At 39.2% G+C, this 17,486-nt stretch overlaps 1 protein-coding gene across 1 annotated transcript in view; it reads right to left on the bottom strand.

The window, feature by feature from the left end:
- The window catches only part of F13A1 (coagulation factor XIII A chain), a 142,174-nt gene that overhangs the window by 5,162 nt on the left and 119,526 nt on the right, over positions 1–17,486 (bottom strand). The window contains exon 14 of the mRNA XM_058175275.1: positions 934–1,070. Within this exon, the coding sequence (XP_058031258.1) occupies positions 934–1,070 (137 nt within the window). The remainder of the gene's footprint in view (positions 1–933; positions 1,071–17,486) is intronic.

Genomic DNA, 17,486 nt, shown 5'->3' with positions numbered 1-17,486 from the left:
AGAGAGCAGAGGAGAGGGGAGGAGAGGAGGGGACGGGACGGTACGGGAGAGGAGCGGGGAGGGGAGGGGAGGAGAGGAGAAGGAAGGAGGGAGGGGACAGGAGCGGGGAGGAGAGGGGAGGAGAGGAGAGGAGAGGAGAGGAGGAGAGGAGGAGGAGAAGGAGGAGGGAGGAGGAGAGGAGGAGGGAGGAGAGGAGAGGGAGGGAGGAGAGGGAGGGAAGGAGAGCAGGAGGGGAGGGGAGGGGAGAGGAGAGGAGTTTGGACTGGTTTTAGTGACATGATAGCTGAACCTGAATTAAATCAGTTAAATCCCCAAGCACATGTTGACCTGGATCTGCTTTCAGACTGACTCATATGGAAGTGTCATGAGAATTTATGTAGGAATTTTACAATGTTTAAAGAATTTGAGTTAGATTTATAAGAATGCCACAGCTTTGTAAAGTGTATTATTACTGTCATCAATATCAGATGGACCAGTAAGGATAATGAGGATGAGGCAGAGAAATGCTATCTTATTTCATGTTTTCTTAAAATAAGTGACATTTTAAATGAGTTTTGCTGGATTACATTTTCATAATTTAGCTGCTAAACTATTCCAGTAACACATTACTGTAACATAAAGTTATTTTGTTCATTATCTGGATACAGTATCTTGCTGTCACTGATGCCCGGGGAAAGAACACAGTTTTATAATAATTTAGATCAATTCCTCTAATTCACAGATACTTGGAGCTAATCACTTGCTAAATTCCCAGTTAGCAGAACTTTGCTAGCTGAAGTTCCTGGGAGTTATAGTCCTGACATACCTGGAGGACAAATGATTGGAGAAGATTGATTTCATGCCTTCAAGAGAGAATTCGATGGCACATTTAGTGTTCATTTTGTAATGAATACCCAGAAAACTACCAGTATGCCATACTAGGCCTTTTCTTACCTGAATAACTTTGAGACTGGTTTTAGCACACCAGGGCCATCAAGTCGGACCCAGACATTGGTGAGATTTTGCTTCAGAGGGTTGGGAAACTCGACTATTACTGTCATGTCCTTACCAACAACTTTCTCTCCAGGAACCTGCAGAAAAAAATTGAAAACTAAAAATCAAATAACTATAAATTGAATTATTGCAACATTTTCTAATCTTGTCCCTTTCAGTTTCGTGGATGACACCTGCCCTCTTCCCTAGCTAATTCATATCTTAATTTTATGCCTTCATAACCTTGAACCTTCAGGTCGATCTTGTCTCCTGGTGACTGCCTGAACAAGTCACTGTGGCTTTCTTGCCTATATTTTTGGAAGTGGCTTACCATTTTTTTCTTTTATCTTCCTGAGAGAAATAACATCATAACTATGTAGTATGATGGACTGCAGGGCCAGTGCAATGTGTAACATGTTCACACTGGTGCAATAGGACTGGGTGTTTTGTTAATATGATTCATTGGGTTAGGGATTTTCTGTCTTCACTGTGAGTTGTATTGTGTTGGGGTGTGTGTGCACTGAGGGAGCTCAACCAATCTCATTGTACATATGTTATGCACTGACAATAAAGATTTGAAGTGAACCTACCCAAAGTTACCCAACTGGCCATATGTCTAAGGCAGGAATAAAATTTATTTTTTATTTTATTTTATTTTATTTATTTATTTATTTATTTTGTCACACAGTATATATAAGCATAAGCATGAAATAATTATACAATATATAAGCATATATATGAGTATGAGTATGTAATAACTATATTAATTGGATATAACGAAAGGAAACAATAGGACAGGAACGGTAGGCATTATTGTGCTCTTATGCACGCCCCTTATAGACCTCTTAGGAATGGGGTGAGGTCAATGGTAGATAGTTTTTGGTTGAAGCTTTGAGGATTTTGGGAAGAGACCACAGAGTCAGGTAGTGTATTCCAAGCATTAACAACTCTGTTACTGAAGTCATATTTTCTGCAATGAAGATTGGAGTGGTTAACATTAAGCTTAAATCTATTGTGTGCTCATGTATTGTTGCAATTGAAGCTGAAGTAGACTTTGACAGGAAGGACATTGTAATAGATGATTCTATGAGTTAAACTCAGGTCATGTCGAAGGCGGCGTAGTTCTAAATTTTCTAAACTCAGGATTTCAAGTCTGGTGGCATAAGGTATTTTGTTGTATTGGAGGAGTGGAGTACTCTTCTTGTAAAATATTTCTGGACACGTTCAATTGTATTGATATCAGAAATATGGTATGGGTTCCAAACAGTCGAGCTGTATTCAAGAATTGGTCTAGCAAATGTTTTATATGCTCTGGTTAGTAGTGTAGCGTTTTTGGAGAAGAAGCTACGCAAGATTAGGTTTACAACTCTTAAGGCCTTTTTTGCGATGTAGTTACAGTCGGCTTTGGCACTTAGATCATTTGATATGAAAACTCCAAGATCTTTAACATCTTTAACATTTAAAATGCAAGGTTCTAGCCTGGTGCCTTTATCTGCTATATTAAACTAGTTTTCCACTCTTCTCTTGTTAAATGCCTTTATATGTCTGCCCCATATAAACTCTAGTTATACCAAGACTATAATGTGTTTTGTGGCAGTCTGTTCTTCAAAGATATTTGAAAGCTTCAATTGGTACAGAGAATACAACTCATAGTTATGAGATGAGGTACAATATAAGTCACATTTTTCAAAGATTTAGGATCAAATAATTTTGTGGTGATACTAAGACTGGCTTTAAGCTGGCCTAGCTTGTAGGGTATTAGACAAGGAGGGCAATTAGAAATGTGCCTTTCTAAGCTTATGAAATATCATTCTACAGTAGAAATATATTTCTAGGTCCCTGAAGGCTCCTTGTTCCAACTTTCTTTTAATTGGCATTTAAGTTGTTCTGAATTTAACTGCTGCTGTTTGAAATTTTTATGCTTTACTGCTTGTACTCTTTTATATTGCTTAATGGCTTCTGTTACATTCTTTTGGTTTTGTTTTTATGCTTTATAAATTATGGTTTTACACTTCGCAATATGTTATAATGACTGCTTATGTTTTTCAAATATTGAGAGTCATCTCGGGAGGGCTGGTTCCTGAAAGGCAGTGTATAAGAATAGAAATAAATGAATATCATCTCTAAAATTACATATGGACTAAATACAGTTTGAGTGAGCCTTCTGCCACAAAGACAATGGAGTGTGGAATTACTATGCAAAATGCTGAGAATTTTAACTACACACAAACAGGTTTGGGGAAAGGGGGCTATAAACAACGCTTGCCAAAAATTAGACACAGATCTGTTTTCCTACGGTTTTCTCTGCTTGTGTACTTTAAACAAATAGACATTACAAAACTATGCTATTTCAAAGAAACAGAAGTCACACCAACTCTATCACTTGGAGAAATAGTTGAGTACCACTTTAAGATGCTTATGACTATAAATGGCCTGTATTTTCGGCTGCTGTTTTTAAAACATTTCTAGAGTCAAGAGAATATTTTGCCCATAATCCAATTAATGAATTAGTCTCACCCAGGTCTGTGACTCTGGACAGGAATATAGGTCTATAAAGATGTATGTAGTAGTAGATAGTTCATTAAGATTCAAATCAGGGTTGTGATTCATATATGACAAACATTTTTTGATGAACATCAGCATATGAAAAAAATTTACTGCATAAATGGATGGGAAACAGCAATGCTTCATATGTTTCTATTACAGTAGGTCGAGATAGTGTGGGCAGTAGTGAGAGATGCTGGGAACTGTACTTCCTTTAGTCTTTCCAACTGGGGCATAAATTATCCACATATGGATTTCTTTTATCAGAAAGAATGCTGATAATATTTTGCTGCTCTTACCCATACAATCACTTTAAATGGGCCGTGATAGCTCAGGCTGTTAGAAGCCTGTTATTAGAACACAGCAGCCTGCAATTACTGCAGGTTCAAGCCCGGCCCAAGGTTGACTCAGCCTTCCATCCTTTATAAGGTAGGTAAAATGAGGACCCAGATTGTTGGGGGGGCAATAAGTTGACTTTGTAAATATACAAATAGAATGAGACTATTGCCTTATACACTGTAAGCCGCCCTGAGTCTTCGGAGAAGGGCGGGATATAAATGTAAATAAATAAATAAAAAAAAATTAAAAGTAACTTTCTGTCCTAGCGGCCCCATTAAATTAGAAGTATAGGAAACCCTTATGGTCTTGATAAAAATGATCACTGTAGAAAGAGAAGGGGAAAAATGTCGCAAAAGGTCATGTGACAGCAACTTGATGCGGTGAGTTTGACACCCATGTTGTAGAATAACTTTGCAAAGCTACTAGTTGTAGCTCCTGGCCAGCTCAAAGTAGAACCAGGTGGTTGAAGTCATATACAAAATGATGCACAAGGTCCACATCTAGACCCCAAATAAGCAATAAAGAAATGATGGGATACTTTGATGGTGACATAATGATACTAGGACTCATCGTATATTCATAGTGAAAGTGACCCATATGTGCAGGAGTCAACACAGTCCTGGAATAGCAACCCGGTTTAGGATGGAATCGAGGATGCCTTCTGATCCCTGGGAGGGAATGGTGACAAAATGATATGGATTGAATCACTGATGGAAATAACCATCTGACAGGATACCTTGGCTATCATACATTGGTAGAAATTGCTGGTGTCCCAGCTGTCAGTTCCATCTGTAGAATTGGTTGGATTGCCACCATTGCAGACTGAGCCCCATCAACCATAGCAAGCATGTATTTAAGAAAAAAACAAACACTGCAGTGGAACTAGAAGTTGAACAATGCCTGCACCAGAAGGCCATGTCCTCTAAAAAACTGATAACGGAGGGCCTTTGTGGAGTGCTAGCAGGACATGAAGACATGCATAGAATGCCTCGGTAGAAGGTTGGGGATGAGACAGAAGTTACCTCTGGAGCTGGGGTCTCCAACCTTGGCAACTTTAAGCCTGGCGGATTTCAACTCCCAGAATTCCCCAGCCAGCTTTGCTTTGCTGGCTGGGGAATTCTGGGAGTTGAAGTCCGCCAGGCTTAAAGTTGCCAAGGTTGGAGACCCCTGCTCTGGAGGACATGTCCCTTAAATGTGATTATTTAGGCATCTTTGGCCGTGGATATGCCTAAAGTCAGGTAATGATGCTGAAATGTTACAGGCACTTCATAGTGGTAGTGGGGACTGTGTTTAATTGACACATTTGATGTAGCCTGATTGGAAATCATTCACACCTTTGGAGAAGTGTTTACTGGGTAAGATTTGAAGACATGGCAATCTGTTGAGAGGAATTGTTTAAGAAGGCTCGGCAATATGGGTAAGTCCTGTGCCCATCACAAACAAATCCCATCGTGCGAGTGGCGATTGCACTACAGAAACATACAGCTACCACACTTTTGGAAAGGAGCCATTGCAACCATAGTAATTGAAAACAGATAAAGGAAAAGGCTTACTGAGAAGATAAAAAAAAAACTCATCCAGTGAGTGTTTGCAGTTAGGAGAGAAGTATTCCATCACCTTGTAGATCAGGGTTTTTCAAACTCTGTAACTTTAAGATGTGTGGACTTCAGCTCCAATAATTCCCCGGGCAGCATGCAATTGTCTTAAAGTTTCTAAGTTTGAAAAACATAGTTATAGGAATGCTGTGGAAAAGGGGTGTAAACCAGTGGTGGGTTTCAATTTTTTTTCCTACTGGTTCTGTGGGTGTGGCTTGGTGGGTGTGGCAGGGGAAGGATACTGCAAAATCCCCATTTCCTCCCGATCAGCTGGGACTTGGGAGGCAAAGGATAGATGGGGACGGGGCCAGTCAGAATTTTTACTACTGGTTCTCCAAACTACTCAAAATTTCTGCTACTGGTTCTCCAGACTGGTCAGAGCCTGCTAAAACCCACCTCTAGTGTAAACAGTAAACCTTTGCATACTCCAAATGGGTTTTGAGGCGTTCCATAGGCCATAGATGCCAATCCCAGAGATCATGATAATTAACAGAGGCTTTAAGGTTAGATTGCATTTCATTTACAAGAATGAACTAGATCAGTCTTATTTATTAGGGTTTAATAAATTACATTAAATCTCCGTTTCTCCCTTGCAGGTCTCATTTCAAAAAGGAATTCAAGGGGTGGCAGACAAGCTTTTCAAATTGCAAGTATTTCAATGTCTTATTGCCTGGTTTTCCACAATATAGAATGGGCTGTTATATCAATTAGAAATTTTGAACTTGAAACATGATAAAACAGCTGATTGGATTATGAAGCAGTTTTTTTATTTATTCATTATTAGCTTCTGTTATCTCACACTTAATTTTGGCCATACCCCCTGAGGTCAAACACAACCCTCTCAATGAAATCGAGTTTGACACCCCTGGCAGTAGTGGGTTCCTCCTATCTTCACTATCAGTTTGGAACTGGGAGCACACGCATGATGTCATCACAGACGCAGACCGCCTGTGATGACTTCTGGGTGGGTGGGCGGAGCCTCCCGCCGCCACCACTACTGGTTCGCGGGAATCGGGGCGAACCGATAGAAACCCACCACTGACCCCTGGCTTAGAGTCACCCAATTAATTTTCACGCTAAAGGAAGGACTAGGATTCATAGGCTCCCAGTGTCTAGATTAGCATCAAACCCACTACATCAAACTGGCTCTCAAAGCAACTGTTTTCAATTCAAAATGAGGCACTTTAGCTTAGACACTTTGAATCTGAAGTATCTTGCTAAATGCTTAATCATCACCTTCTCTCAATTGAATCAGAAGGCAAACTGTGCCAGATAAATTTACACCCAAGTTCCTGACAAATGGATTGGGTTATTAAGCCTAGAGAGATCGAGGATCAAATTCTATTGAAAGCAAAAGTTCAATTCAGAAGTGATTCAGCATTGCAACAATGAACCTAACCTCTCTCTGACTTATAATATCTGACTTATCACTCCTCTGGTATGGCCACAAAAGTATAGAAATTTTAATGTCTATTTTTGGCTGACTAATTTGATCAATTGTGAAGAAATTAACTACAAATTATGTTTTGAATAACTACAGTTAACATTTGCATGATTTAGAGATCAGATGGTTTGCTACAGGCTGATTTAGGAAAAATTGAAGTGTTTATTCCTTTTCTTCCTCCTCGCCAGGATATGATGATGATCGGGACTAATAAAATTAAACCAAGATTGGCTTAAGAAGTTATTGGATGATGATTCCCAATACATTCAACCACTCACAATATTGGCTGAGTCAACTCGTATCTACAGATCAGCAGAATTTGAAAGCCACAGGTTTCTCACCTTGATACAGGTTGCTTAGAATTTTGTTAAGTTTATTATATGCTCAAAAAAATATTTTAGAAAGTAACTTTTCTATTCCACCGCTACCATCATCTGATTAATAATTTCCCAATCCTTTTTGCTTATTTAAAGGACAAGAAATTGTCAGGTTGGCTTCAGATAGTGCATTATGGTTATCACAGAGATTAAAATTGGATCCCTGCCCTCATTAAATTTGAGCAGGAGCATCAAGAGCAGTGGTGGGTTTCAAATTTTTTTACTACTGGTTTTATCGGTGTGGCTTGGTGAGCGTGGCAGGGGAAGGATACTGCAAAATCCCCATTTCGTCCCGATTAGCTGGGACTTGGGAGGCAGAGAATAGATTGGGGGTGGGGCCAGTCAGAATTTTTACTACCGGTTCTCCGAACTACTCAAAATTTCCACTACCGGTTCTCCAGAACTGGTCAGAACCTACTGAAACCCACCTCTGATCAAGAGGGGCAGAAAAAGTAACACAATCAAGAATTTGGTACTCCGAGTAATTAAAATGCAGGGCTGGGTATTAAACTTTACTGTTAAACCAGAGAAAGCCATGGAAAATACTACAATAGAGATAGGCAATCTTCAGACTCATCAGCCTTCTAACACAGTAACTGACATAGGTATCATAAAATGTAGGAGCCTGTTATAAAGCCATCCATATAACCAACCCTACATGAATGCATTTCTGGATGAAATTAAAAGCCACGTTTCCCTTTCCTGAAAGCTGGAGAGAGTGAGCAGAAATAAACAATCAATGCAGTGTATATGTATTCAAGCATATTCTGCTCTAGACGGCAATGACATGTTTGTCCAAAACACAGATGAGCTATCTCCAACTGCTAGACATATGCAGACAAGATATGGTGCACTGACCACCAACTGCTTCCTTCTGAAATAGGAAGCAGAGTTCTGATAAAACAGAATTGCCCAACCATTCCACAACACACTTGTGGTTTTGTGTTTTAATAAACTGTCTAAACTTGCCAGAATTTAGAAGAAAAATCCAGCAGGGATATTGCCAGAGACCAGTTATTCAAGTCTTCTAACAATGCATGAAATATCCCTGGATTACTTTTTAACACATCTTGTTATTCCAATAGTCATAATGCTACGTTTCATCTGTATCATGGTTACAAAACATTAGAATGTTTCCTGACAAACATGGCCAGTTGATCATTGTTTTTGCTCTTCTCCAAGTTGATCAAATAATAATTGTCCTTCCAGTTCTTCTACAGGTCTTTCTCCTGCTGCATTTGAATATGGAAGAATCCTTTCCCTACAGAAGTAAAATGCTTGCTAATAATTTTCTTTCTCCTTACTTCAGGAAACAACTATTTGTCTCCTGAAAATGCAGCATAAGATTTTTTTTCAGAAGCTAATTGGACATTCAGATTTGTTCTGAAGGGTCTGGGGAGAAGAATGGGGGGGAAGAATGATTGAATGACAGACACAGGAAATGAACTCCATGGATATGTTATCACAGTATAATTGCCTTCCATTTTGAATTGTGCTGAAGTTTCTGGGTGGAAAAGCAGATTCATCTGCATGATAAGGAAAAGATAGGAGAGGACCCATGAATATCAGTTGGACAATGTTGGCATTATGAGCCAATAAATTTTGCAGCCATGGATATTTCTGGTAACATGGCAGAAGAATCACTGACAAAATGTCAATCCTAACACTTTTGTCCTTTTAAGAACATGACACAGAAACAGCAGCTCTGGGTCCTGTCAACTCTTTAATATTCTTGCTTCAAAACAGGAAGATAGGCCTAAGCAATTTAACCCAGCAAGTTGGAATATACTGTTCAGTTCTGGCAAAGAATTGAAAGAATTATGCATTTTTAAAATATGGTTATTGAAGACAAGAGCTCACAGCAATATTATATGATGTATTGGCTTCCTCTGAGGAATGCTTGGAAAAGATGTAATATTATTTGAGGACACTGCTGATAAACATTTGTCCAGGCTAATTAGATAGAGAAATGCTGGGGCTGGGGGGAAAAAACCCTGCAAAACAAACTTTGCACTTGATTTGATTAGAGGACTTTTCAAATTGACATTTCTGCATCAATCTTTGGCAAGTTTCTGCTTTTTCCATGCCTTTGCTATTCACAGTTGCATTGCTGTAGTGTTTTAGTAAATCTAGATAAATATTTCAATTCATTTAATTCTGTAATTTGCCATCTGTGGTGGATTATCCATTATGCCCATTATAGCCTTAACTGGAAACGCTAATTTAGCCTTCTAGAGATGCACTTTAAATGCAGGTAGTCCTCAACTTACGAGGACTTTGAGCCCAAAATTTTTGTTGCTAAATGAAACATTTGTTAAGTGAATTTTGCCCCATTTTACAACTTTTCTTATCACAGTTATTAAGTGAATCACTGCAGTCGTTAAGTTATTACATGAATCTAGATTCCCCATTGACTTTGCTTGTAAAGTCACAAAAGATGATCACATGACCCTGGGACACTACAACCGTCATAAATATGACTCGGTTGCCAAGGTTCTGAATTTTGATCATGTGACCATGGGGATGCTGCAATGGTCATAAGTGTGAAAAACAGTCATAAGTCACTTTTTTCAGTGCCTTTGTAACTTTGAAGGTCACTAAATGAACTGTTGTAAGTCAAGGACTACTTGTATATAGGATGTCTAGTTTAATGAAAAGAAGGACTAGGGGTGACATGATAGCAGTGTTCCAATATCTCAGGGATTGCCACAAAGAAGAGGGAATCAAGCTATTCTCCAAAGCACCTGAGGGCAGGACAAGAAGCAATAGGTGGAAACTCATCAAGGAGAGAACCAGCTTAGAACTAATGAGAAATTTCCTGACAGTCAGAACAATTAATCAGTGGAACAATTTGCCTCCAGAAGTTGTGAATGCTCCACGACTGGAAGTTTTTAAGAAGATGTTGGATAACCATTGTCTGAAGTGATGTAAGGTTTCCTGCCTAAGCAAGGGGTTGAACTAGAAGACCTCCAAGGTCCCTTCCAACTCTGCTATTCTATATATTGTGAATGTATGTATACTTGGTCCTATCCTAGGGGATTATTTATAAATATATTGTTATATGTTGGTTGCTTTAGTGTTACTAATATTTGCTTACTAGGCTGCTGTTAAATTCTGAACTAATTTTATTTGTGAATGATTTTTGTCTCATATTACATCTTAATAAAGTCACATTACTAGACACAAGAACAGTTTCTTTCTGAACGCCATCACTCCGCTAAACAAATAATTCCCTCAACACTGTCAAACTATTTACTAATTCTGCACTATTAATCTTCTTATCGTTCCCATCACCCATCAATTTCCACTTATGACTATATGACTGTAACTTTGTTGCTTGTATCCTTACGATTTATATTGATATTGATAGTTTCCTGATTGATTATTTGTACCCTATGACTATCATTAAGTGTTGTACCTTAGAATTCTTGATGAGTGTATCTTTTCTTTTATGTACACTGAAAGCATATGCACCAAGACAAATTCCTTGTGTGTCCAATCACACTTATTGTCATGGATGTTCACACAGAATGCCTGGAATGTTGCAGATAGTTGAAGATGGAAAAGGGGCATTGGAAGAATATCTGAAGGACAATGAAGAAAGTGCAAGGAAGCTAGTATACCATGAAGGCTTGCTCCTTGGTAAATAGAATCTTTCAGCATTGCTATGTTGTCCTGATTCATTGCCATTATTTTTCTGGTCCTCCTATCCAAGATTTCTACTTCAGCTTGAGTCCAGTCCACTACTCCAGATGTATATCTAATGATTGGAACTGCTTAGGTCTTAATTGCCTTGATGGTAATTCTGCCGTTGAGTTTGGACTTTAAGATTTTCTTCACGCTTCTGATATATTCACTACTAACTTTCTTCTTGACTTCAGGGTGCTTGATGTTGTTAGCATGAAGGATTGCCCAGGTGTTTGTACTGATCATCTTCATACAGATTCTTGATATTATTTCCATAGGGAATAGAATAGAATAGAATAGAATAGAATAGAATAGAATAGAATAGAATAGAGTTGGAAGGGACCTTGGAGGTCTTCTAGTCCAACCCCCTGCTTAGGCAGGAAACTTTATACCACTTCAGACAAATGGTTATCCAACATCTTCTTAAAAACTTCCAGTGTTGGAGAATTCACAACTTCTGGAAGCAAATTGTTCCACTGATTAATTTTTCTGACTGTCAGGAAATTTCTCCTTAGTTCTAAGCTGGTTCTCTCCTTGATTAGTTTCCACCCATTGCTTCTTGTCCTGTCTTCAGGTGCTTTGGAGAATAGTTTGACTCCCTCTTCTTTGTGGCAACCCCTGAGATATTGGAACACTGCTATCATGTCTCCCCTAGTCCTTCTTTTCATTAAACTAGACATACCGAGTTCCTGCAACCGTTCTCCATATGTTTTAGCCTCCAGTCCCCTAATCATCTTTGTTGCTCTTCTCTGCACTCTTCCTAGAGTCTCAACATCTTTTTTTACTGATTCTTTCAGTTTTCACTACTTTTCCCTTGTTGATGTGAGGATGGCATACTTGTCCAGTTTCAACTCCATTGCCATATCTTGGCTGCGTACGTGGCCAATGCTGATGTTGTGTCTTGCCCGCTCTCACAGCAGCCGGGGCCTTCTTATCTGCTCCCGAACACGGAGGAATGTATGCCTCCCAGCCCCAGTCCTGGCTCCATGCCCAGACAAGCTGAAGAGGAGGGGGCACCCCCGGCCCCAGCCCTGGCTCCATGCCCAGGCAAACGGAGCAGCTAGACCCCTCCCCCTCCTCCACAGCATGTGAGCCTGAGGAAAGTTTATTTCCAACAGCTGCTGATTGGAGTGACCCTCGCATCAGAAGACTGGATAGATGGAGGCAACAGAAGGAAGGGAGGGGCAGGCCTTAATGAGTGCTGAGTCATGGAGCCACACCCCATGGCCTATATAAAGGATCTGCTTTCTGGCAGTCTCTGAGTCAGGCAAAGTCAAACTTATCTTGCTGAAGTCACTTACTGGTCTCCTGCCTGCTCTGAGGACTTTGCTAGGACTTTGGGCAGAGCTGCAGAGGCACGCCTGATTCGGATTTCCCTGACCCGGCCGTCAGCGGAGGAATGGGACACGACAGCTGAGCAGCAACTCTATTTCAGATGTAAATAGATCCATCTGAAATAGATTTCCATGCATCTTCAGATCGTTCATGTAAAAAAGGTGGGCTAGATGTTTTTGATATCTGATAGCCATGGCCTATCTTGTTTAGTATTGCTGACAGAGAAATCAATGCAATGACAAACAGTAGTGTGATAGTGAATCTTCTTGAAAGATTCCTTTCTTGGTGTTAACTTCTCCCAGTTTATCACTATTGACTGACAACTTCCATGGTGCCATTGATCTTTGCACAAAGCTTCTGATATTTCTAATGACTTCTGTTATTTCTAGGCACTTGATAATCCAGTCATACGGCAGGGAGTCAAATGCCTTCTTGTAATCAATCCACACTACGTTCAAGCTGGTCTTCCTTTTCTTGCAGTTTTCCAGAATTGTCTTGTCAGTTACGATTTGATCTTTTGTTCCTCGGCAGTTTGAGCAGCTTCTTTTCTGTTCAGATGCAAAGAGCTTGTTCTTTCAACTGTTTGCAGCCTGCATAACCGCTGATGACCACTATAGAGTCTTCCTACTTGAAATCAATAGAGTCATAAATTATATGTACCACGAATGACTACCATGTCCAAGAAAAACAAACTACCCATATCAATAAAAAAGCTTCAATCAAAAAAAATCCCTCTGGAAAAGAAACAAAAAAGGCTATGTTACAAATTTCAAAAACAGCTACAGAAACATATGCAACCAAATAAAAACTGAACGCACAAATTACCACACCAAGCAAGAAGAGAACCTTCTACACACAAATTCCAATCGTGCCTTTTATAATTTTGTCAACAATAAACTTAAAGACTCAAGATCCATCCCACCACTAAAAGATTCTAACAACAAAGAATACAATGACGAAACAATCAAAGCAAACCTCTTCAACATTTTCTTTGGCTCAGTTTTTGTTAACTCCGATAACACATATCCAACATTCCACAAACGAACCAGCAATGACTATGATGATTTAACTCATATAGATTTCACAGAAGACAACGTTGGTAAAGCTCTTCACAACTTAAAACCATCGCTTTCTATTGGACCTGATGGACTATGTGCATATTTCTTAAAAAAAACTTTCCATTAATATAGCTGAACCCCTAAGTATTATCTTTGATAAAGCTTTCACTACCAGTTTTCTTCCCAAACCTTGGTCACTAGCCACAGTCATCCCCATCTTCAAAAAAGGAGACCCCAGCTTAGTCGAAAACTACAGACCGATCTCCCTTTGCTGCGTCACCTGCAAAGTCATGGAATCTATCATCAACCAATCCATTACCTCACACTTAGAAACTAACAACCTACTCTCCAACAAACAATTTGGTTTCAGGAAAAAGTTATCATGTAACTTACAACTTCTCCACTGCAAAAACATATGGACTTCAAATCTAGATCAAGGCAAATCAATAGATGCAATCTACATAGACTTCTGCAAAGCTTTTGACTCAGTAGTACACGATAAACTTCTCCTAAAACTAACATCCTATGGCATCTCAGGACCCCTCCACAAATGGATATCTGCTTTTCTGTCTAACAGACAACAAGTGGTCAAAATTGGCAATGCTTTATCAAATCCTGTTCCTGTCAAGAGTGGCGTTCCTCAAGGCAGCGTCCTTGGACCAACACTCTTTATTCTATACATTAATGATCTTTGTGACCATATCTCAAGTAATTGTGTTCTCTTTGCTGACGATGTCAAACTATTTAACACCACAGACAACACTTCTATCATTCAAAACGACCTTGACCATCTAACCGCTTGGTCTAAAATTGGCAGCTCAAATTTCAACCAGCAAATGCTCAGTCTTACATATAGGAAAAAGAACCCAAAACTAAGTACATACTAGATGGACATTACCTTACAGACGACCCCATTCCGTTAAAGACCTTGGAGTTTTCATGTCAAATGATCTAAGTGCCAAAGCCCACTGCAACTACATAGCAAAAAAAGCTCTAAGAGTTGTAAACCTAATTTTGCGTAGCTTCTTTTCCAAAAACACCACACTACTAACCAGAGCATATAAAACATTTGCTAGACCAATTCTAGAATACAGCTCACCTGTTTGGAACCCTCACCACATCTCTGACATCAATACAATTGAGCGTGTCCAGAAATATTTTACAAGAAGAGTTCTCCATTCCTCTGAAAACAACAAAATACCTTATCCCACCAGACTTGAAATCCTAGGCTTAGAAAACTTGGAACTCCGTCGCCTTCGACAAGACCTAAGTTTAACTCACAGAATCATCTATTGTAATGTCCTTCCTGTCAAAGACTACTTCAGCTTTAATTGCAATAATACAAGGGCAACCAATAGATTTAAACTTAATGTTAATCGCTTTAATCTAGATTGCAGAAAATATGACTTCTGCAACAGAATCATCAGTGCTTGGAATACTTTACCTGACTCTGTGGTCTCTTCCCATAATCCTAAAAGCTTTAACCAAAAACTTTCTACTATTGACCTCACCCCATTCCTAAGAGGACCATAAGGGGCGTGCATAAGCGCATAAGCGCACAAACGAGCCTACCGTTCCTGTCCTATTGTTTTGTATGATGTTGTGACAAAATAAATAAATAAATAAATAAATAAATAGATGATTTCAACTACCACACCAGTTAGCAATTTGAAAGTTGTTGGTAAGTAAGTAATTGACCTGTAGTTGCCTGGTGCTAGCCCTTTTGCTAGATCTTTCACTATCAGGTAGATTTTGCCAGATGTTAACCAGTCTTCAATTTCACCTCCTTACAGTACATTGTTAAACTGTTTGGAAACAAGTGGGTGTGGACCAGTCAGATGTTTCAACAAAAAAAACCATGCAGTTCATCTTCATCTGCTGTTAACTAAATCTGGAATTTTCTTCCTTCTTTCTCCATCATTTCTTTCATTCCAAGTTCTTCCATTTCAGCTTCTTATCCATCTCCTTTATCCATTCTTACTGTGTTTCTTTGGGTTGTCCTATAGGTGCGCACAGAACACCACTGCTTCTTCTTTGTCATGTGAGGACTGGTTCCAGTCTCTATTGATGGAATGGTAGAAACATTTCTGATTTGACTGAAATTGGAGATTCTGTCTAGAGTGTGCAATTTGAAGTCTGTATGGCTGACCTCCTTGGCTGTAGCTGTTATTTGCTATTTTATTATTTCCAGTGCTTCCTTGATTTTCCTTTTTTTCCTAAGTGATATTTCTTGATCAGATATTCTTTGGTTTTCTTGTTCTTCAGCCTCTTTTGTTTCATCTTTTTTAGCTTGCTTGCGTCTGATCCAGTAGTGGGTTTTAATTTTGTTCGCTACTGGTTTGCTTGTGGGCGTGCACATGTGTGACGTTTCTGCGCATGTGAAGAGACATCTGGGCAGGTGGGTGGAGCCTCCCACCAGGGTGAACCGTTAGCAGCCCACCACTGATCTGATCTTAACATGCTGATCTTATTTTCCAACCTGAGCTTCCATTTTGGTGGTGTACTGTTTTGTGTTTTTTTGTATCCATAGAGCGACCCTTATTAAGCTGGGTGATAACTGATCGGGGTTGGGTTTCTGTAAATTACATTCCATGATATTGTTTATGGGAGAGACACTCTTTGTCTGACTCTTCTGATGAGACCTGAAATAGCTCTCATCCTTCTCAGGGCCTACAAGCCCCACAACCAGATCAAGATTATTGAACACCACCAACAATACAAATACCCTTCAAAAAGACCTTGACTTTGTGTCAGAATGGTCAAAAACTTGGCAACTCCAAATCTCAACCAGCAAATGCTCAGTCTTACATATTGGAAAAAAGAATCTAAACACTAAGTACAAGTTTGATGGACATTACCTTACAGATAACCCCCACCCTGTTAAAGACCTTGGAGTTTTCATATCAAATGATCTAAGTGCCAAAGCCCACTGCAACTACATTGCAAAAAAGGCTTTAAGAGTTGTAAACCTTGATTGTGATGACGCTACATATTTTCATATTTGGTGGACTTGCAAGAAAATTAAGGCCTTTTGGATAAGAATTTGGTGGATTATTCAAAATGTACTGAAGAAGAAGATAAAGTTCCTGCCACAATTTTTCCTTTTGGGAATTATAACGGATTGTACAGGGATGGAGACTAAACTGATTCTGAATTTAATAACAGCAGCAAGACTGTTGATTGGACAATACTGGAAGAAAGAAGAGGTACCTACAATAGAAGAATGGATACTGAAAGTCATTAATTTGGCTGAGATGGCTAAAATCTCAGCTTTTTTTGAAAGACAATACAGGAAAGATATTTAATTGAATGGAAAAATGGATTGATTATCTACTAAACAGATATCAGATTAAGAAATATCAGATTGCCTTTGAATAATTAGGAAGTTATTTTATGTAATGGGGAGGGGGTTGGGAGATGAAAAGCTTTGGATGAGGTTAATTGGATTGGAAGGGAAAATTTTATTCTATGTTTGGTTTATGTATAATAATACCTTGTGATTGACCTGGGAAGCTCGGGGAGGGGGGGAAGGGAGGGAGGAAGGGGGTTTTCTGGGAGGGAGGGGGGAAAAAGGGGGGAAAATGTCTTTGTTTTTTTAAAACTTTTTCAATAAAAAAAAAAAGAGTTGTAAACCTAATCTTGCGTAGCTTCTTCTCCAAAAACACTACACTACTAACCAGAGCATATAAAACATTTGCTAGACCAATTCTTGAATACAGCTCAACTGTCTGGAACCCATACCACATTTCTGACATCAATACAATTGAATGTGTCCAGAAATATTTTACAAGAAGAGTTCTCCACTCCTCTGAATACAACAAAATACCTTATGCCACCAGACTTGAAATCCTGGGCTTAGAAAACTTAGAACTGCACTGCCTTCGACATGACCTGAGTTTAACTCATAGAATCATCTATTACAATGTCCTTCCTGTCAAAGACTACTTCAGCTTCAATTGCAACAATGCATGAGCACACAATAGATTTAAGATTAATGTTAACCGCTCCAGTCTTCATTGCAGAAAACATGACTTCAGTAACACAGTTGTTAATGCTTGGAATAAACTACCTGACTCTGTGATCTCTTCCCATAATCCCCAAAGCTTCAACCAAAAACTGTCTACTATTGACCTCA

Source organism: Ahaetulla prasina, chromosome 3 (assembly GCF_028640845.1).
Source record: "Ahaetulla prasina isolate Xishuangbanna chromosome 3, ASM2864084v1, whole genome shotgun sequence".
Taxonomy (NCBI): Eukaryota; Metazoa; Chordata; class Lepidosauria; order Squamata; family Colubridae; genus Ahaetulla; species Ahaetulla prasina.
The sequence above is the reverse complement of the archived record's forward strand: the minus strand, read 5'-3'. Positions and strand labels throughout refer to the sequence as shown.